The following is a 22,669-nucleotide window of genomic DNA, read 5'->3' as shown; positions in this document are numbered from 1 at the left end:
AAATGTATTAAACTATTTTTGAAGATTAAACACTCAACATAATATACACACTGGGTCTTAATCTGACTTTATTCAGTTTTAATCTCAAATTCATTCATTAATTGAGAGATTTTATTGATTGAGAGATCTAAAGTTTTTCTAACAGGAAAGAGCTAAATCAGATTTAATTTCTCATTTCTATGCTGATGATACTCAAACCTACGTGCATACTAAACCTGACACTAAAGTGGCTGTCTTTTCACTCTGATTGCATCTGAAATAAAAGCCTGGATTACTCAATTTCCTTCATTTAAACTGATAAGACTGAAATTGTGCTTCTTGGCACCTCCCATCAACTTTTTAAATCTAATGCAACCTGTGTTTGTGGTTGGCAGTGTACTTGAATTTCAATCTAAATTGAAGAATATGGATGTGATATTTGATCCAGATTTGACATTTGTTACTCATATACTATATATTGTAAAAACATCACTCTTCCATCTAAAAAATATTGCCAGACTATGTTCTATGTCGTCTCTGACTTGCCGAAATGCTGGTCAACACATTTGTGTTTTCTAGAGTTGATTATTGCAAAGTCCTTTTTACTGGGGTATCTACATCCATACTGAACAAACTTCATTATGTTCAGAATTCAGAGCCAGTATCCTGTCCAAGTCGCATGCACGTGATCACATTACTCCTGTCCTGGAGCCTTTTCTCTGGCTTCCTTCCAGGATTCGCTTCAACTTCAAAATCCTCATGCTTACCTCTAAGGCTCTACATGGCTTGGCACCTCAGTGCCTGTCTAATATATCGTCCTACTCCCCACCTTGCAACCATTCGTCATCTGACTGTGGTCTCCTCTTTGACTCTTAAACTTGTCTCCATATTAAGGGTGACAGGGTCTTGTCTTGCTATCTCTTGCAGACTGAAAACCTACTTCAAAAAGGGTTTTACTTAATTGATGTCTGTGTATGCCCTATTGCATTTTCTACCACACTCAAAACCCTTGTATTTATTGTGCTATCTTCAATCATTGTTTTTTTTCCCTTACTGTAAAGAGTTTAAAGAAGCTATTTTGAAAGGTGCCATCTAAAATAATTTTGTTATATCCTACTCAAAGGTTCCCTTTTGTTTTAGGTAAAATCCTCAATGATGATACAGCCCTCAAGGAATACAAGATTGATGAAAAGAACTTTGTGGTGGTCATGGTGACAAAGGTGAGCAGAATACATTTGGAGATGGATTGACAGTTTGTGTTCTAGGTTTATTTCTACCTAATAAAGCTTTTCACTTTTGAAGGATCGTGTCATTCAGGACGATTTGGTTCTTTTGGACTTAAATAACGTTTTCATGGGTTTACAGTTACCAACAAAAATAACTAGCAGAATACTGTGTGTTTATCTTCAGTTTGAAAAAAATGTATTAGTGTTAAAATCTTTTATTGCATGAACTCATTTATAAGTAGTAGATATCTTCCGAAAGGGTATTGCTCATCATTACCAGACCCCCCTTTTCTCAGCAACAGTCTCCAGCTTCTCCCGAGGGATTCACAAGCAATCCTAGGCCAGTTAGAGATCAATCCAGTGTGTACAGAGCCTGCTCCAGAGTCTCTTCTCAGTGGTAAGGTGTTCAGCAGGTATCCTCACTAGATGCCTGAAGCACCTTGATGTCCTTAGCTCTATCCAAAGGTCCAAGGTCCTCCCGGACATCCTGACCCTGTCAGAGAGAGTAAGGCTAGCAGCCCTATGGAGAAACCTTAATTTCCAACACACACCCATATATTTTGTTTCGGTCATTACCCAAAACTCATGAGCATAGGTGAGGATAGGGACATCAATTGACAGGAAGACTGAGAGCTTTGTCCAAAATCTCCTGCTTCACTACCACTGTTCTGTACAATGTCTGCATTACTACAGTCATTGCACCAAGCAGCTGGTTAATCTCATAATCTCCTCTACCCTCACTTGTAAACAAAAGACCCTGAGGTACTCCACTGTTTCTCCTCCTCTATTCCTCTGTTCCCCCCTCATCTGGACAGAGCAATCCACTCTTTTCTGGGAGAGATCTAATTTAAGACATTTTACTCTAAAATCAGTGATACAGATTCTGCATTCATGTGAGATCCTACATATGAAATACGTATATAATAAACTGTTAAAATTAATATATATATTATTATATATTATGTAATAAATATATAATTATATAAATTAATAAACTGTTGTAGTTTATGAATTATAGATTAAAATAGGTTTGATCTTGATGTCATTTGAAGAGCTTCCTCCACCAAGCAGACTCAGTCAATTCTTAGCTGGTTTAAGTCTAGGTATTTTCTTTTGAAATAGAGGTGCGCAACATCATTTACTTATAAAATCACACAATGTGAAAATGGGTTAGATTGTCTTATGTAAGGAAGTGTTTTTTCAGTCATGATTACTACTTATGTGACTGCCTACTGTGTGGTTGTAGGTTTGCCACTCTGCGTGAATTGCTCAGTTTTTGTGCTGATGGTACTACAACACAGGTCTTTCATCTTTGTTGAAGATGTTGTACAGTCATCAGATGCGTTTCCACCACCGAGAAGATTCAGTCAATTCTTATCTGGTTTAATTCTCTGTATTTTATTTTCTTTTGAGGTGGAGGTGTGTGACAGACATCATTTGCTTATGAAATCACACATGTGAAATGTATTGTCTTAAGTTGCAGGTCTTGAACTTCATTTTGAAAATAAGGGGGAATTCCCCCTTTCAATAAAGCTCATGGGGGATTTCAGCATCTTGGGGGGGGATACTAATAGACTAAACTCGTGTGTTGAAATAATATGCAACCTGAGCTGCATATGTTCATTGTAAATGCAGTCCTACCTTGTTTCCAATCTGTCTTTCATTGCCATCCTCCTCTCCATTGAAGGTAAAATAACTAAAACTATTGTCCTTCTCAGTGTTTCTCTTCTTTATTCATGCTTTCTCTTCTCTGTCTGCCTCAGGTGCTCTCTCTAAACTATAAACATTATTGTTCTTCTCCTTATTCTCTCTCCCCACTGTCTCCCTTAGTTTTTTACCTATTCTCTCTCCCTTCCTCCTCATTTCCACTTCATAACTGCCATGTTGAAATTAAACTATCCTCAAGAAGGCCTAACTCTGAAATGAGCATTGAATTTGTGATGTTTGTGTTTTTCAGTGAGTTTCTGAATTTTGTTTCAATTCTATTTTGTGCACTGAATCCACATTCACATAACATACTTGCAACTAGTATGACCATGGCTATATGAAGTAGCTTCTCCATTTCACTGAATACACCACTATGCTCATTCAGCACAGTCTCTTCAAACTGTTGAAAGGAAAATGAAGCATATGAATCAGTGGACAGCAGTGTGAACTCTAACTTCCTCTATACTTGCAATAGATGAGAAGTGTTTCAGCAGGTTTTCGAGTTTCTTTTGACCTTAAAGGCTGAAATCTCTAATTAGACTGTTTGGCAGCTAAGCCTTTCTTTGGTTCCAAAACAACAAACCAGGACAGAAGATCCATAGTATGAGCATCAAGTATGCTGAGTATGCAAGTATCTGTCCAAATGAATCAACTTTTTCATGGAGGATAAGCGTATTGGAAGTTTGTTAAATTTTTTGATGGCTCATTTTAAGTTCGTCTTGCAGCCTAAGGCAGCTCCATCTGCTGCCCAGCCTTCCTCTACTACCAACACAATAAGTACTATATCTCCCAGTGCTACAGCTACAATATCAGCCCCTCCACCTCCTGCATCAGCAGCTGCTGCACCAACCAGTGCAGAAAAGGGGGACAAACCCTTTGAACAAGTGGAGGATAAACCACTAGCAGCCACAGTCCCGACAACATCTACCATCAGGTACTAAGTATAATCATTAGCTTTCTGCAGGTTATTTATTTTGTATGATTAATGCTACAATTAGTTTAAAAAAGGAAGCACATTTTGAAGGAGTATTGCAAGTTTTGGTTTCAGGAATGTGCTCTTCCTTTAAGGTTCAATGGCATTGTGTGTTTTTCACTTTAAACTAATTCACTTCTAACCAGGTATTGAGGATCAGGCATGTACTATCCTTCACGTCACTCTTCAGTATTACCTGTACAAAACAATAAATAAAATAAATTCGTAGAGATTTGAAAATTGCTTGACCACACTACCTTTTGTTTTACTTGCAAGAATACAAATTCTAATCATAAATTGACTTTTGTTTTAGTTTCTTGATCGTCTGTTTGTGTTTTAAAATGAGAATGACATCACAGTTTTATCAATTTTGAAACTGTCCTTGGTAATGGTGTTTTCGAATGGGTTTGTATGAAAACATCATTTTTCTTGTTTTTCTATAGCTCAACAAATCCATCTGGAAATGTTAACATTTTTGAGGAGGCCACTTCTGCTCTTGGTAAGCATTTTCTATGATGTTGTGTCAAGCAAATGACAGCAATTTGGGTGTCCATGTAGTAGAAGTCTTCTTTATTACATATGCATATGGGAGCCTAGCTATTGCAGGCCAGACACGAAGATGTTTTACAGAGTGGTCTTTTTATACAGTAAGGTCTGTAAAACTTGACCATAAAAGGGATTTGACATTGACATATGGCAGTTATGCCTGTCAACATAACATACGTTGACAATTCAACATAGAAAAAAGCAGAACTGCATACTTTCACAACAGTTGGAGTAGAAAGTTACAAGTTACAAGATACAAGTGTTTAAAATATAAAAGACTTATCAGACAAGGAATTAAGAATAATTTCCTAAGTGTGAAACTAAGAATATTAAAAGATTTTATGATTTTAGACATTAATACATTTAGTAGTCCTGAAAGTAGAAGTGGATGTTTGAACTTTGAATGTGTAATTAATTATTAATGTATTGGTACTTTTTTTAAGTAAGAGTAGTTGACAGCTGCTTTTTGTGCCCACTCTCTATTTTACAGGAGACTTTGCAATAACTGTAGTACACAATGATATAAGAAAGGTTACAAATGTGAGGATGCCATCTAATCTTTAGATTATCTGTTGACTAAGTCTAAATTCCATAGCCGTGTGACTATACCAAAAAAAAGGCTTTATTGCCCTGGAGCCTAGTCATAGGTATGAGGAAGTTTCAGATTCCCATGTAGTTAGCAAGGTAAATTTACAGGGACAAACAAGTAACGGCAAAGCAATTGCTGAAAGACTTAGTCATGGAATTAGCTGATAAATTTGCAATTAAAATTTAACATTGATATGTTCAAAGTAATCCACACATAGTAATAGTGTATGCCCACTGTATATTGTGCGTGTCATTCAGAGCTGCAGGAAGCTACACAGAAGGGATCTGGTCACTTTTGTAGATACTTCCATCTCCATATCAATACAATATGGGTAAGGAAAGTAAATGAGATGCTTGGGTATAAAGCAAAAATTGTCATTTAAATCCAGGTAAGTGATGATTAACATTTACAGTGCACTAGTGAGTAATTCATCCCAAACTCCTGTACCACCATACCCATTAGTAGTTGTTAATCCCCTCTCTGTCTTGTATATGTTACCTTGAGTGTTTCATTGAAGGCATGGCTGATTTTTTGACTGTACTTTTGTTTTGATTAATTCAAAGGCCTTGAAAAGCAGTATGGCATGAAACCCCAAGGCATCTGAAAGTAGTAGAGTAGAGAAGGAAAGTCGTAAGGTTATGATAGTAGCAAAACAAAAGTAAAGATTATGAATAAGCTAAGGGGTGGTATGTGTGTCCTAAGATTTCACCATTCAGATGTTAACAAATATTTACTATATGTGTCAGAATTGTTTAATTTTATGGTAGTATATATGTTTTCATTTTGTGTACTTTGTTATAGGAAGGGCCATTCATTTGTGCTTAAAACTACAGATGCAGCCATTCAAAACGAGTGAGGTACGCTGCATGTCGCATCATAACGCATCATATCACGTCATACCACATTTTACTACATGCAAATTAAATTATGTTAATAGTATCCGGAATCACCTTGTAAAACCACCAGCTGGAGCTAATAAAGCTTAAGCTCTCATGTACAGCATTTGAGCTGTCACCAGAAAACACCCGGTTTCAAATCCCGATCACTGCTGAGGAACGATCTTTATCCAATTAAGAATTTAAGTTGTATACTCTTTAGACTTTTAATTTTAAACTGTATTACAGCATGTTAATCATTAAACATTAAGAAGTTGGTATATTTTAAAAAAGCAAGATTGCTCAGTTTGACAAAAGTACACATCCTACCACCTTTATCATAAATATTTTAATTATGCAGAAATATTTTATGCATCAAAGTCTTTACTGAAGATATTACTAATAGTTTTAATAATGAATGACCTTGGACAAGCTGTAAACTCAAAGTATTACCCTGGTCCACTTTCTTTGTAAGCGTCTTTGTAAACAAAAAGAGTATTTTTTAATTGACAAAAAATAACACCACAGCATTTCGTTGATCCGATCACATATTCGTTTCCAATCATACAAAGTAAGTTATGTATCACCATGCCTTTCACATGCTCATAAACGATATTAATTTAGGAACATAAACATATCATGTAAACTGTATATGGTTGGTATTGGTATTTTAAAGAAAAAATACATGCCAGTATTCCACTTTCTCCCTAAACATTTTAAGCATCAAAGTCTTACATGTGGTTATTTTGGAAACGTTTTTACGTGCTCCTTCTGACCATATTAAGTTTATATACTTTGTGAAAAGTGATCGTGTTTTAACCTTTTTTGTGAATTCGCTTGTTATTGGCGTAAACAAAAGCATACTTTTAGAATTTGATTAACAGAGAATATAATATGGAATCGCGTATCTAAAGAAATTAATAACGATATAATTATATTCACATACTGTAACAACCAGTAGTATAAGACTTTCTATTGATATGTGTACGGATGTTTCACTGCTTTCCACATGACTGGCTGTGGCATGATGGCTTAAGCGTCTGCCTTATGTCTTAAGGTCTGGCATTCAAACCCAGCTATCGGCATGAGTTTTCTTTTAATAAACATTTCTTTGAAAAACTAAAATAGCAAATATTATGGACACTATATTGACATTTTTTATATCACAACATGTTTGAAGCTTAGTCATTTATTAATAACAAGGAATAATTTCAAACTGCTACTGATATTATTACTGATAATAAATATTATCGATACTATATTGAATTTGTTGGTATTTCTAAATATCACTAAATGCATTTTAAAGACCTCGACTTGTGAAACTTTTCACAGCCTCTACATAAGACAGTGAGGTAATTCTCTTTTTGTAAACCTCAGGTTTTTCATCAATGCGTAATTTACGCACTAACTGAAACACTGGGGGACCACTGTGTATACACGTTCACAACACGAGAAATACTGCTCAATACGGCTTAGAACATAGGAAGCAGAACAGCGCAGTCTGTTTGATTTCTGAAACCCTTTCTTTATTTCCTGTTTTCATTCAGCAGGAAAATTAATATTCTTTACTCAACAGCTTTTTAAAAACAGCACCCAATGATGTTCAAATCATGATGTCCGTGATTTTTTTACACAGAAGACTGACAAAAGCTATATTCAGCTAGTGTGTATTGTCAGTTTAGGGTTCTGTAGCATTCCAGTTTGTTGTGTTTGTACTTGCAAGAATAGTGATTACAAACATTAAAAAACATACTTGCTTTATACTGTCCAACTGAGCAATCTTGCTTTTATAAAATATACTGACTTTTTCATGTTTAATGTGTAAGATGCTGTAATACAGTTTAAAATGATTAAAAGTCTAAACAGTATCAACTTGAATTCTTATCTCTATTAATATAACTATCAAGTGGTATTAAATAAAGACAACTTTTTAGTATAGATTACAATTTTCTAAAATGTATTTAAAAAATAAAAATGATTACAATCTAATCTTTCCACGTTTGATCCCAAGAGGAAGTACAATACGCTCCTGCTTTGAAAGGAAAATCCTTTCTCAGATAGTTGGGCATTCAGGTAGATTGCCAGGTGAAAGGATTTGTAAATATATTTTGTTAAAGCAATTCCGTTTTTTGCAACACATAAAAAATACATTTTTCCAAGAAAGATCTGATGACGAGTAAGAAAAATTGCCTATTTTTCGTGCATAAAACGTGGTTATTAACTATCGAAACCTGCTTTTATAGCTTTTAAAGTCATGCAGTGTCTAAGTTAAGCAGGAACAAATCATTATCTAATTTTTTATTTCTTTTTTAAAAATTAAAAAAAACGTTTGCCCAGCCTAAGGGGGGGGGTCAGCTCTCATTGACAGCTGAAACTCCTCCATACACTTAAGTGAAAAATTAATGCCAATGTAAACATCATATTTACAATTTGTTGATAATAAAAATGTTAAGTTCTCTAAAACTTTCTCAGTCAAGTATCGTAATTCACCTAGGGAGCTGTGTAAGCATGCATAGGCAGCAAAAGATCAGCTAAACGGGGAAGAAAACGCTTTCAGAGAAAATGTTTCAGGTGTGAAGAATACAGATTCCCAATTCAATTTCAGGCTAAATCTGTCCCCACGCACCTTGTCCCCACTGCGATTAGAATATACACAAAGCACTGAAATCTTTAGAATAAATGATCAGGTGTTTTGCAGATGTAGGCATAGTACGTAATTCAGGCTTTATGAACTCACACCTGGGATTCGATAAATTAGGGCTATTATTAGGGTTCATAAAGCCTGAATTACGTACTATGCCTATGTCTGCGAAATACCTTTGCTAGTTAATGCTACTTCACTTTCTCGGGCGTGATTTTTTAAACAAAAACCAGGCTAATGGGCTTGTTTTGTGTTCTTTCTACGATTGTTAAGCGCAGTGTCAAAATGTTTTCATATGAAAGGCAGTGACATCACCGTCCTGAGGCGTGTGTGTGGTAAGCAGGCCGGTTTAGCCTTTGTCACTAATTAAACCACTAAAGACATATAGAAATCCCTACATTACAAATTCCAAGCGTTTCATTTTTTCTATCAACAGCAGTGTAGTTTATTTAAGCATAGCTTTCTCACCATTTAGATTTATTTTTCATACCATAGTTAAACACCAGGGTAAAGTTAGCTTGAAGTTCGAAAACGATTTTGGCACGCCTGTAGCGTTTTCACGAAACCTCCTGTGAGAACATTTGCTTTGTGTATAAAGTACATTGTGAATGTTTTCACAGCCTTCACTTTGTCATTTTTATGCAGTTTTTTTGACCACGCAAGAATATTCTTATGTCCATATCTTTGCAAGGGAAACGCAGAAAGCCTTCAAACCAAATGCATTTTAAAGACCACGACTTGTGAAAATTTTCACAACCCCTACATAAACGTATCAGTGAGCTAATTATTTTTTTCTGACACTCAGGGAAACTCGAGGTTTTGATTGATGCGCAATTACGCACCATCTGTTGTCAGATTGTGAATAAATAAAGGCATTTAATTAAACACCCGTTTGCGATTTTAATCAAAATGGGGGTAATGGGGTTAGACCATTAGACGTGCAATACACTTCCTTGTGATCATCTTAGAATCTTTGTGTAAGCTGTAATTTTTTTTACTTTTTAATTATACATTTTAAACACTTTAATTTTGTAAGCGCAGAAATGTTTATTTGTTAAAAGAAAACTCATGGCCATAGCTGGGTCTGAACACCAGACCTCAGGCTTATAAGTCAGTCACTTAAGCCATCACGCCACAGATGCAGTCACGTGGAAAGCAGTGAAACTGAAGTACACATATCCATAGAAAGTCTTATACTACTGTTTCAGCTACAGTATATGAATATAATTATATCGTTATGAATTTCTTTAGATACGCGGTTCCATATTATATTCCCTATTAATCAAATTAAAAATGTATGCTTTTGTTTACTGTGATAACGAGCGTATTTGCAGAAAAGGTTAAAACATTATCACTTTTCACAAAGTATATAAACTTAATATGGTCAGAAGGAGCACGTAAAAACGTTTCCAAAATAACCACATGTAAGACTTTGATGCTTAAAATGTTTAGGGAGAAAGTGGAATACTGGTGTGTATTTTTTCTTTAAACTACCAATACCAGCCATATAGAGCTTACATAATATGTTTATGTTCCTAAATAATTTTCATTTATGACCATCAGATGCATTATGCTCCTCTTCTTTTTATGCTCAGCTACTAAAATTTCCCCCTTTAGTTGTAAAATTCCATATAAATATTCAATGCTAAGCAGATTACAATGTGCACAGTAAAGAGATTAAATGATTAAATCTTTTCACTAACGACCAATGCACCACGAGTGCCCCTGTCGGTCATTTTGGCCAGCCAATCACGTACCGCGGTACGCCGCAGTGGCTTGTGGGTAGTTGCATGCAGTATGGGTTTGTACCATGCATTTTGAATGGCTGCATCTGTATACACGTTGTAATACAAGTTTTATTGGTTGACTTTACAATCTTCTGCATGTGCTGAGGTAGGTTTTATGTAAGCACTACATTTTCACAGTGGCACTACTCATAATACTATTTTTGTGCAGTATTTTTAAAATTTTTATTTAATCACATTATTTAAGGTGATCTGTTTGTATGCATTTTTGTAGCTTCTTAAAACTAAGTGAAGTAACACGGTCAAGGTTACAATGGCTGTGTCATCCGAACCCACGGTGTTTCAATTAAGAGGTTAGAACCTTAACTACTGCTCATTGCATGGATAATTAAAAAAACACTGTAGAAGACAATTGCACTATATTTTTTTGCAGAATGTCAACAGAATTCTAGTTTCTGGTACTGTAATAAGAGCACAGGCAGGTAAAATAGGATGTGCAACTCCTGGATATCTCTTAACTGCCGGATACCCAGTTTAAGAGCAAACAAGTCATTGTTTTTCAATTTTCTTATTTTTTTATCTTAATCTTTTTATACATAGTATTATGTATAAAAAATACTATAATGCATCTGTTTTTAGGAAAATGTAGTTACATATTTTGTAAATTGATTATGCATGGCTCACCATGATACAATAAAGTGACTTTTTTCCAACGAGCGCTTAGTCACCTGATTGAGAGAGTACATTGGACATGGGTAATGAGGTGATTCATTTTGTTGAATGTCAAACCTTATATGAGTCAAGAAAGCAAAATACAGAAAGGTGCTATGTTTTTGTTTTTGCCATTTTTAGACACAAGACTAAATCAACGCACTGTTGCTCACCATTTGAAGTGTTCACATTACAGACATACATTCTGACACTTGAGCGTTGTGGTCAGAAGACCATATGGCACAAGGTTGTAGGTGGAGAGGTCCAAATGGACATTGTACAGTTGCTCCCCCTGACAGGAGTGTGCTGATTGCTGTCAGTAGCGGTTATTAATGGCAAGCTGATTGTGCAGTTCTGCATTGATAATATGTCTTGGAACTTTTTGCGTGCAGCCATTCCCACAAACTCAACCTGACACTACAGTATTCTAGGAAGAGTGGAAAATGTCCTCATGCTGCTCGTGTAACTATCTTTCTTGCATTGACAGGTATACTATGCAAGACATATGCTCCAGCCCTGAGCCCCATTGAACATTTGCTGAGGAGCTGGAACATGTGGCATCTTGGGCTTTTGTGGAGTGTAGAAAGAGCATGTTCCCTCATAATTCACTTCCTTTATTTACAGTGACAGGACAGTCCTATGAAAACATGGTAACCGAGATCATGTCAATGGGGTATGAAAGAGAGCAGGTTGTTGCTGCACTAAGAGCCAGCTTTAATAACCCTGACAGAGCTGTTGAATACCTTCTTACGGTAAGTTCAGTGCCCCTGCTCTATGAGCAATAATTATTTATAATTTATTAATTTTATTTAACTTGCATTGTTTATGCTATGCTTCCCTTTTCTTTTTATGTAAATAATCTGAAACAGTTTATTAATTATTGCACCTGTATGCCTACAGCTCTTCAATTTAATCAACTAGTAGCTATTAAACACCTGAGGTAAAAGTCTGAAGGCATCAACCCATGTGATTATCCTAAAAAAATATATATTTTCTTTATCAGAGTAACTTTGAAATAACACATTTTTAAATATTGCAGTGTTAACCAGCTACAGATGCAGCCATTCAAAATGCGCGGGCGATACCGCATTATTTTGCGGTACGCTGTACGCAGTCTACCGCAAGCTACCGGTAAATACCGCGAGTTACCGTAAATTCTCCTATAATACAAGCAAAATAATAGTATCCGGAATTTCCGCAAGGTGGAGCTAATAAAGCTCAATCTCTCATGTTTGAGCTGTGGCCATCAAAGTCTTAACAAAGATATTACTAATAGTATTAATAATGAATGACCTTGGACAAGCTGTAAGTGTAAACTCAAAGTATTGCCCTGGTCAACATTCTTTTTTTCATTGACCGTCTTTGTAAAAGTAACACCACAGCATTTCGCAATCACGCATTTGTTTCCAATCATGCAAAGTACAGTAATTTTTGAGAATCGATTCACCATGCCTTTCACATGCTCATAAAAGAGATTGATTTAGGAACATAAACATATTACCGTATGCAAACTGTACTGTATACAGTATGTATATGTATATTTAATGTCTTAACTGTGCCCGTTTAAGTATTGAATATTCATATCTAATTTTACCACTGAAGGGAAATCTTAGTAGCTGAGCATAAAAAGAATAGGAGCATACTGCAACGCGTGTGAAGGCCATAAACGATATTAATTTTGGAACATAAACATACAGTATATGGCTGGTCTCGGTACTTTAAAGAAAACATACACGAAACATGGTTTCATTATGACCAGAATCGGTCTTGAGATATTTTTAACTTGATTTACAGTATTTGAGAGGTATGTCTTAACACCGATACTACAGTGCGTAAATACTGCTCACGTATATGTTTCTAGGTTTATATTATGCATTTCATACGGTCAGATTACTTTTGAGCAACTAATAAGAAGCGCGAAACGGTATGCGTTTTAGTTTCGTTTTGTGCTGGGACTCTGCTTTTAACAATGTCGCCGTGGATTGATTAGAGATATCAAGTACATACAAGTCATTTTTTAAATGTTGTAGTTCGTCTTGTAAAAATGTTACGAGTACATCATCTATCAACAATTACACAGGTTCTGTTTCCATATTGCGGATTTTGGTTACGTAATATTATTTTCTAGATTTCACGTTGTGAATATATGATTTGGGCAAACAGAGCCGCAAAGAAGTACATTATGGGTTGTTGTTTTTTTTTTGCAGTTTTATCTAGAACAACCGATGCTTAAACCTTTGTCTGATTCTTGTGAAACTATCCACACGACAGTTAAAGTACCTAGGAGTTGACTTCAGTGATGTCACTGATGGGATGTTTCTAAAAATCCATCCTCTGTAAAACGTCTTCTCTAGTTGTCCTGCATATGTATTCGCTAATGAAGCTGTGTGTTCTGAACCTGGTTCTCTACATTTCTGTATGAACCAGCTTAGAGGGCTAAAGACAGCTTGTGTTTAAATTGAGTGTAAGGCAATTTATGCTTCTAAAGTCATGGTCAGCATTTATTATTGTACTGTGCTGTAAACTTGTTCTGTGCCTAGTCACATTATTTTATAACGTTTTTATAGCGTTATCAAATCCGGTGGCGCTGTGTGTTAGTTTCCTGACTCCCATGTCACATGGTCTGTGATTGAAACCTGTGAAACCGGTTTAATTCGTCACAGCCAGCACTCCGGCAGAGAGGGGGTTGTACTCGTAAAGTAGAAGCAGGCGAGATTTCCAGCGAAAGACACCTCCCCCCCCCCCCCCCCCCCCATACTATTCAAATTGTATTACAGCATTGTAATTACACATTGTAATTGTATTACACATTGTACACATGCTTAAAAGAGAAGAGAGAAAACGCAAGCCTTCTTCAGGTGTGAGGGTCTTCTGCTCAGAATGAAACGCTAAAATGTAATGTAGGCTCTGAATGGGTTCAATTATGATTTGGGCTTGATTAAGGTCGCTGCCTTTCATCTAAAACCCTACTTGAATCCTTCTAAACTAAAAATCAGTGTTAGTGAGTTCTAAATAAAGAGGTATCCAGGTAACAGTGAAACGGGCGGACAGTCTGGGGAGATCGCCCATTTTCCATGTAAATAGTTCCCTGGTTCCGCACCCCTTGGTGTTTCTCTCGCTCTCTCTCGGGTCACCTGATCATTAGCTCGAAAGATTTGAGTGCTTTGTGTATATTCTAATGGTAGTGGGGGCAGGGTGTGTGGGAACAGGTTTGGTTGAAATTGCATTGGAGATCTATGTTCTTCACACCTGAAACATTTTCTCTGAAAGCATTTTCTTCGCAGTTTAGCCGATCTTGTTACAGCATGTTACAGTTTACTATTATTAACCATATTAATTTTAAGTGCTTAATGCCATTTTCTGACCAGGCACGAATATTCTTAAGTCCATATCTTCGCAAGGGAATCAGTGCGAATTGCAATACTAATTAAATGACCGCAGGCACTTTCCACCCCCTCTGCCAGCAGGAACATTCCTATTCTTAGCTCAGCAGCTCATTACAAACCTGGTTTTTTTACACAGCGATACAGCTTTGCGTTGTGAATCTGTTTTTCCGTGTTTACAAAGAAAGTGGAATACAGTGATACTACCTGCTATACAGATACATATGTTTAGATATTTAGACCCTTAAATTAATATCATTAATAATAATGATTATAATGATAATAATGATAATCGGCCAGTGAAAGCTCTGTTGTCCTTCACATCAATGCCTGAAACATTTTACCGAAACCAGGATTTTACAGAGAGGGAGGAGGCGCGGAGCTCAGCAGTACAGAACGAACATTCTGCTGCCTGGAGCGCTTATGGCAGCAATCGCGTCTGCATTTATAACTTAGTTTTTAAAATTAATCAAGCAATATGAAGCATCTCTTTTTACTTTTAAGTCCCTTAATTATCATTAAGCACAGCTTTCTCACCACTTAGACTACTTTTTGATACCATCCTTAGTCAAACCAGAAACGTGCTGTTCTGTCTAATGACATTACAAGTGGAAAGATTACAGATTTTAATCGTCTTTAATTTTGCTACGTTATACATTTTAGAAACATTTCATCCATACAAACACCACAAAACTATTTTCGATTGTATTTCTGAATAGTATGTTACACTTAGTTCACTGTTTTAAATACATCTAATTAAGAAAGTTAGGTGTTAGCATAAACTATTAGCAATCAATAATATTAAATTTAGCACTGTAATAAGCTGTTGCACTTTCCCCCGCATCTTGTAAAAATATATTTTCATTGTTCAAATATACATTAAGTCTGACTATCATATAATAAGTTAAATACAAAACTAAAGAAAAAATAGGGTTAAATATAATTCAAAATATTTTGCTAACAATGTTAACTATTTATGAATAATAAAATGTATTAACTAAGGAGTAGGATGGCACAGTTGTTAGTATGTTTTTTGTTTTGTTTCTTTTTCATAAATACAACAGTAGTACCTGATGTCTCAGTGGCTTTCAAAATTAAATTATGCATGCAAACCATCCATTTATAATGGTGGCGAAGTGGTTAGCATTGCTATCTTGCAGCACTGGGGTCCTAGGTTCAATTCCTGCCATCCTGTGTGTGTGGGGTTTACATGTTCTCTCTGGGTTACATGGTTTTTCTCCATATGTGTGATATGACTCCCTTTCGCACTCCAAGACATACTGGTAAGTTAATTGGTTTATGGGAAAACTGGCCCTGGTGTGTGTGTGTTTGTGTCTGTCTGTCCTGTGATGGACTGGCGCTATGTCCAGGGTGTATTCTGCCTTGTGTCCGTTGCTTACTGGGATAGGCTCCAAATCCTCTGCACTGGATAAAGAGATTAGAAATGGATGGAAGTAAAGGCACTGTGTGGATGGAACTATACACAGTGTTAGAAACCCACTATGAAATGGCAGCATCTCACTGAGAATAAAATATTTTATAGTGCTGGCTTAAGGAAACAGCCTTTCCACCTCTCTTGCACATCAGTATCCATACCTAGTTATTTAAACAAATTGCCTCTAATTATAAACATCTTAATATGCTGGCTCTGTGGGTCCACATCAGCTATGTTTGCCCATTCCTTCAATTCATGTGCATCCAACACACAGTTCAATGCCAGCAACTACACATAATCTAAAATACAATTTAGATTATTTCAGTATCTATGTAGACATATAGTCTGTTAACTTCATCATCTTCATCAAAAGTATGCCTAACCCCATTAGGAAGTGTTCTTGTTATAAGTGTATTCCTCAGCTTTCCCCAAATTATCTTCTTCTTACCAACATCTCTAGTCTTGTATCCTGCAATAACTCAGCCAACACTTAAATCTCCAAAAGCTGCTTGTGTTAATTTCTTTAAATCACAAATATCATGTGTAAATACTGGCCATGTAATACTCTGCATTGTGGAATAATAGTTTATTTTAAAGGGAACTAGAGAAACTAAGAACTAGAGAAATCAAGAAAGGCTTTTTTTCTAGAATTAATAATTACACATCCTGTTCACTGGGGAAATTAAATCCACACTGAGCAATCTTCAATATGTTCAGAATATGACAGCAAGAATCCTATCAGGGATGCATTACACCTGTTTTCAAGTCCTTGCACTGGTTACCTATCAGATTTCGAGTCAACTTCAAAATCCTTATCCTCCTTATATACTGTCCTACAACTGTTATTATTGATCACCGAATTATTGTACTTGACATGACTTCATTCAGCCTTTCCTGAACGTCTATGACAGGCAGAGAGAGTGCTGTTTCTGGTGCGATCTTTTGCAGCTGACATTTCACTGTTTTAAACGAACAAGAAATTAGATTGCTCATAAATCAGTTATTCTATATAAACACAGCGTAATTGCCCTCCGAAAATCCTCTTTTTCTTGTTCGTTTTAGAGACCTTGATCGAAACTGATTTTAGATGTTAGATTTTAGATTCTAACTTTATATCTAGGCTCAGATTTCAACTATAAATCGTACAGTAATTAATAGCAGTAAATACTGATGTTTTGCGCCCTCTTACCACAAAAATATATGTTTTGTAGTTGGGATTAACTTTATTTCGTACGCGAAGCTACTCCGATTCGGACACCGAACAGTTAAAGATGGCGGCAAATCAGACACCCAGAGAAGGGGGGGGGGCGTCTTCTCGCCTCCATAACTAAAATGCCAAATAGGAGTGGCTTAAGCGACATACACAGTCGTGTAACTGACAGTTTGAGGTAGCCTATCGTGTAAATTTCGCTTTGTTGCTGATAGGTTAAGCTTTCGAAACTGCCCCAAAGTCATGTGACTGATTTTTCGCCCTGTTTCGTTGGTTAAACGCAATGATCACAAGCACCACCATGGTAACTGGGATGTTTTGTTTTTAATTCCGTTTGAATTATAACTGTACGTACTGTCTTCATATTTGGCCAGGGCTTTAAAGAGAAGGCGCGCCAAAAAATTTCGGTGCCGTCGTCTCCGCTTTAAAGGTACCCCCGTGCTGGAAGAATTTGACCTCGGAACGTTTGCCCAGCGTAGTTATAGTGGACATAAAAACAAGAGTTCACTGGCATTATATCCTAGAAGACACAGACCGGCGCCAGACCGGTAAATGCCTGATGAACTAGAGATTGGACAGTTTCCAAGTGCTTGTACAATCGATGGAAATGTTCAAATAAATGTGCAAAAGAAATAAACAAAATAATCATTTATTTCTTTATCATATTGGCTAGCTAATGTCCTCTCTTTGCTAGTTAGTGGCTGTGTTTCTGCGTTGGGTAGCAACGGGTGACTGTTCTCAGCCGGAAGATGTAAACAGCTTAATTTTCGTGTTAAATAATTTTTAAAAATTAAAATTCATTCTATACAGCAATCACATATTTGGGTACCGTTTCATAAAACTTTCATGCTTAAAATGTTTAGGGAGAAATGGAAGACTGGTGTGTATTTTCTCTTTAAACTATCAAGACCAGCCATACACAGTACAGTTTATGTACATACAGTAATGTTTATGTTCCTAAATTAATATCATTTATGACCTTCAGATGCGTTATGCTCCTCTTCTTTTTATGCTCAGCTACTAAAATTTCCCTTTAGTGGTAAAATTCCATATAAATATTCAAAACTAAGCAGATTAAAATGTGCACAGTAAAGACATTAAATGATTAAATCTTTTCACTACCAACCAATGCACCACGAGTGCCCCTGTCGGTCATTTTGGCCAGCCAATCACTTACCGCGGTGCCCTCCGGTGCCCTGCGGGTAGGTTACTGTACCAAGGGTTTTTACCGCTCATTTTGAATGGCTGCATCTGTAGGTTTTCATTACCATTAGTTTTGTGGCATTCTTTGTATTTGTATTAAATGTGTAAAGCTTTGACAAAATTATTTTACTTAAATATAGTGCCATCTGTGGTGTAACGAATACACAGCCCCATCCTACCCCATTCCAATGTCTACTTTTTTCCATGAATGTCATGTAGAATGTCATGCAGAAAACTGTGCCAGACAATATTTCCTGCCATTCTTTAATCTAGATAACAAGGCTATACAAGGCCAAATTTCTGCAAAGTATTGAAATCTCTGAATCCCTTACAAAAATCTTTTTAAAACTCTGCAGTTTTTAAATGTTGAATTTCTAACTTCTGAAAGAATGTGTATTTATGTGATACTGGTACCGCATAATGAGATATTTACATAAATAAAGCAGTACGGTTGTTCTCCCTGACTGCAGTGTGCTGATTGCTATGTTGCCTTTCCCCTAGGGTATTCCAGCAGAGAGAGAGAGCCATACGGTGGCTGACCCAGTCATGCCTCAGGTTGGTACTCCTTCTTCCATCACAGGTTCCTTGTCCTCTCCTTCCACCACAGGGTCTGTGCAGCCAACTCCAACCACAGAGGGTGAGTTGTCTCTGTATTGGAGCACCTGTTATATTGCTCTCTTTGCTGTCTGCCATCTCCTATACATATTAGATCATGTCATCATGGTTAAAAATGCATTAACAAAAAGTTAATAGATTTTCTACTGAGGTTTCTGTTGTCACTGAGTTCATAAGAATTTCTAGACCTTTTTTGTCTTTAAAAATGTGTGACTGGCTGATCAAATAACACACCATTGTCTTTCATCAAAATGGTAGATCGAAAGCAGTCACTTGTTCTTTTGACTAAAAACTAAATAAGAACATAAACATTCTGACTCATCTTCTGATAGTCAGTTCAGCTTTTCTTTTTGGGCTCTTGTAGGAGTAGAAATTGATAACCAGACTGAAAATTGCTACTTGTTGTTTTTTTGAAAGTCGAATTTCCTGTTGTTGCTTTACAAATTGTGGCATTTATAAGTTAGAATACAAATAATACAATATATAAATAAAATTGTAACAGGCTATTTTTCTTTCCATGCCTTTTCTTGATTATTTTATAAACTACGCTTTTAAAATTCTACTTCTGTCATTTTCCTGCATTCATAGTTGGAACTACATATAACATGGAAGCAGAATTTCAGCAGTGAAGGGATTTTTTCCATATGCATTACTTTGACTCTAAAATGATGTATTCTGTATTTTGTCGTGTAAAACTATTTTTTTCCTTAATTTAGATATTGTGAAAGGGGGGTGCTTCAGCCAAAGGGGCTTTTTCTCAAAGCAATGTTTTTGAAAATATGAGAAGTGCTTTGGGGATCATTTTATTTAGAGTGTACTCTTAGTTGTCTCCTATTTTTCATTTTCAAATTCCATTAAAAATCTTTAGACATGGTGTGGATTAGCAGATATGTTCATTGAGTTTCTAAGTTTAAGGTCTGGTATTTTGTCTATTAAAATAAAGCTGAATTCCATGTTTTAGCTGGGGGACCCAAAGTTTGAGCTTTGTAGCATCCGAGTAATTGAAGTGATATTTAACTTATTAATACAGTATTAGACACTGCAGCAGAATCCAGAGTGCCCTAATGAATGAAGACCTACCTATGAACTATCTCATTGTCTTCCTAGCCAATCCATTGGAGTTTTTGCGGAACCAACCTCAGTTTCAGCAAATGAGACAGATTATTCAACAGAACCCATCTTTGCTTCCAGCCTTACTGCAGCAGATAGGGAGAGAAAACCCTCAACTACTACAGGTACTGCAGAATGGAGTGAGAGTTCATTCCTTTTTTAGATTTTTAGCAAGTTTCAAGTATATGTTAACAACTATTATACAATGGAACAAGTAATAGGTTTATTCCATGCTGAAAAAAAGAAGAAAGAAAACACAAAGTTTCAGCCAAGGAGCCTTCTTCAGGTGTGAGAAAGACAAGACAGTAAGCAAAGGTAATGTAGCGGGAGAACAAAGGCTGGGAGAGAGGAGGAGTGAGAGGCAGGAGCAGGGGACTGAAAGAGAGGCCAATCAAGAGGTGTGAAGTCAGAATAGGTGCAGAGGTGTGAAATGAAACTTCCAATGAATGGAGAAAATTTAGAGGAAAAGTAGCCTGTCGTTAAGAGAAGGGGGAAGGTGTGATCCTAGTTGCAGGATAATTTTGGTTTCTGTAGTCTTTCTGATGTATGAGTTCGGAAAATCGTCTTTGAGAACAAAGACGGAGAGATTAGAGTGGTCATGGCCGTCAAAGGTGAAATGAGAAACAATGGGCTTGGAGAGATCTTTAATCTTCACAGCCCTGACATGTTCTCTGAAGCGGTCTCTGAGTCTCCTTCCTGTTTCTCCAATGTAGATGGCTGGGCATTCACTGCAAGAGATACAGTAAATAAGGTTGCTGGAGGTACAAGATGCCATCTGGGTGATTCGGAATTGTCCTGAGGGGCCTTGAATGAGTGTGGTGTTAGATGTATACTTGCAGGTGATACAGCGAGCTCTGTTGCAAGGGAAAGTGCCTGGTTTGGATGGTTGCTGAGGACGGTCAAGGGAGCTGTGAACAAGAAGGTTGCGCAGATTAGGTGATCGGCGATATGAGATGATGGGGCGGTCAGAAAAGAGGGCCCCAATGGAGGGATCATCCTGTAGGATGGAAAAGTTGTCGTTAATAGTCCTGGGGATAGGAAGTGTGTTGGGGTGGTAGGGAAGCACCAAAGGAACGCGGTTGTTACTGCGGGAGTTCCTGATTTAGTTGATGAGTTGAGTTGTATCACCTGCAAGTACACATCTAAGAGCACACTCATTCAAGGCTCCTCAGGACAATTCCGAATCACCCAGATGGCATCTTGTACCTCCAGCAACCTTATTTACTGTATCTCTTGCAGTGAATGCCCAGCCATCTACATTGGAGAAACAGGAAGGAGACTCGGAGACTGCTTCAGAGAACATGTCAGGGCTGTGAAGATTAAAGATCTCTCCAAGCCCATTGTTTCTCATTTCACCTCTGACGGCCATAACCACTCTAATCTCTCCGTCTATGTTCTCAAAGACGGTTTTCCGAACTCATACATCAGAAAGACTACAGAAACCAAAATTATCCTGCAGCTAGGATCACACCTTCCCCCTTCTCTTAACGACAGACTACTTTTCTTCTAAATTTTCTCCATTCATTGGAAGTTTCATTTCACACCTCTACACCTATTCTGACTTCACACCTCTTGATTGGTCTCTCTTTCTGTCCCCTGCTCCCGCCTCTTACTCCTCCTCTCTCCCGGCCTTTGTTCTCCCACTACATTTTACCTTTGCTTACTGCCTTGTCTTTCTCACACCTGAAGAAGGCTCCACGGCCGAAACGTTGTTTTCTTTCTTCTTTTTTTCAGCATGGAATAAACCTATTACTTGTTCCTTTGCAGCCTACGCATGCTGACACAGCTACCCACCTGAACTATTATACAATGATTGATGCTACTATCAAATCCTGATCTATGTTGGCATCATTTAATATGGTTATCAGATTTTACTCCAAAATGATTCAGACCCTGAAAAATTGGTATTTTTATTTTAACAAAAATTAACAAAATTTGCATTATAGAAAAATATCAGCATTGATTTAGCCACCAAAGATATTCACATTGTAAATTCTGTAAATAGTTGTTTACTTTTGGAACTTGGTAAACAGTAATCCTTTGTCAGGTAATTCTCAAATAAGATGAGAAGCTGTTCTAGTAAAGTAGCTAATTTGCATAAGTTCTTTGCCAAAATTGATATCCCTAGCATCTTCAAGGTTGTTCACTGCTTACGTCTCTCCCAGCTTATCTTTCATAATGTTTGCAACTATTTTCAACAAGAAAACTTTCCTTTTCTGAATGTTTTAAACCAATGTTCAAATTGATGACTAGAGACAAGCAATGCAAGTTCAATGTAAGTTCAGAACTTTGGCTTTATATTAGAGTAAACTCACCTGTAATAATGCTAAAATGATTTTCTTTTCAATGCTATAGCAAATCAGCAGCCACCAAGAGCAGTTTATCCAAATGCTGAATGAGCCTGCACAGGAGGTTGCAGGTCAGGGGGTGGTGGCTGAAGCTGGAGGTGGACACATGAATTACATTCAAGTAACGCCTCAGGAAAAAGAAGCCATTGAAAGGGTAAGTTCTTAATCCATTACTTAAATGTTATTTTAAACTCCCCTCTGTGTTGGTTTGGATGTAGATTTAAATTACTGTACATCCAGATAACAAGGTAACTTTCTCCTCAGAAAATAAGTTACAATACCATCAGGCAGACAGTTTTTAAATTCTTCTAGCAAAATTAGCTGTTTAAGTTTGTCAGAATCACATACTTTGCAAGCAGTGCACGTGTTTTCA

At 36.8% G+C, this 22,669-nt stretch overlaps 1 protein-coding gene across 2 annotated transcripts in view; it reads left to right on the top strand.

Moving 5' to 3' along the window:
• The window catches only part of rad23b (RAD23 homolog B, nucleotide excision repair protein), a 69,646-nt gene that overhangs the window by 42,082 nt on the left and 4,895 nt on the right, over window positions 1-22,669 (top strand). For both annotated transcript variants that reach the window (XM_088910218.1, XM_088910219.1), the window contains 7 exons: window positions 1,120-1,199; window positions 3,638-3,846; window positions 4,329-4,384; window positions 11,617-11,744; window positions 18,725-18,860; window positions 19,946-20,073; window positions 22,304-22,450. In XM_088910218.1, coding sequence (XP_088766344.1) covers window positions 1,120-1,199; window positions 3,638-3,846; window positions 4,329-4,384; window positions 11,617-11,744; window positions 18,725-18,860; window positions 19,946-20,073; window positions 22,304-22,450 — 884 coding nt within the window. The remainder of the gene's footprint in view (window positions 1-1,119; window positions 1,200-3,637; window positions 3,847-4,328; window positions 4,385-11,616; window positions 11,745-18,724; window positions 18,861-19,945; window positions 20,074-22,303; window positions 22,451-22,669) is intronic.

The sequence above is a fragment of the Atractosteus spatula genome, chromosome 3 (assembly GCF_055471065.1).
Source record: "Atractosteus spatula isolate fAtrSpa1 chromosome 3, fAtrSpa1.hap1, whole genome shotgun sequence".
NCBI lineage: Eukaryota > Metazoa > Chordata > Actinopteri > Semionotiformes > Lepisosteidae > Atractosteus > Atractosteus spatula.
Note: the sequence above shows the minus strand (reverse complement) of the source record. Positions and strands in the feature narration are given on the sequence as shown.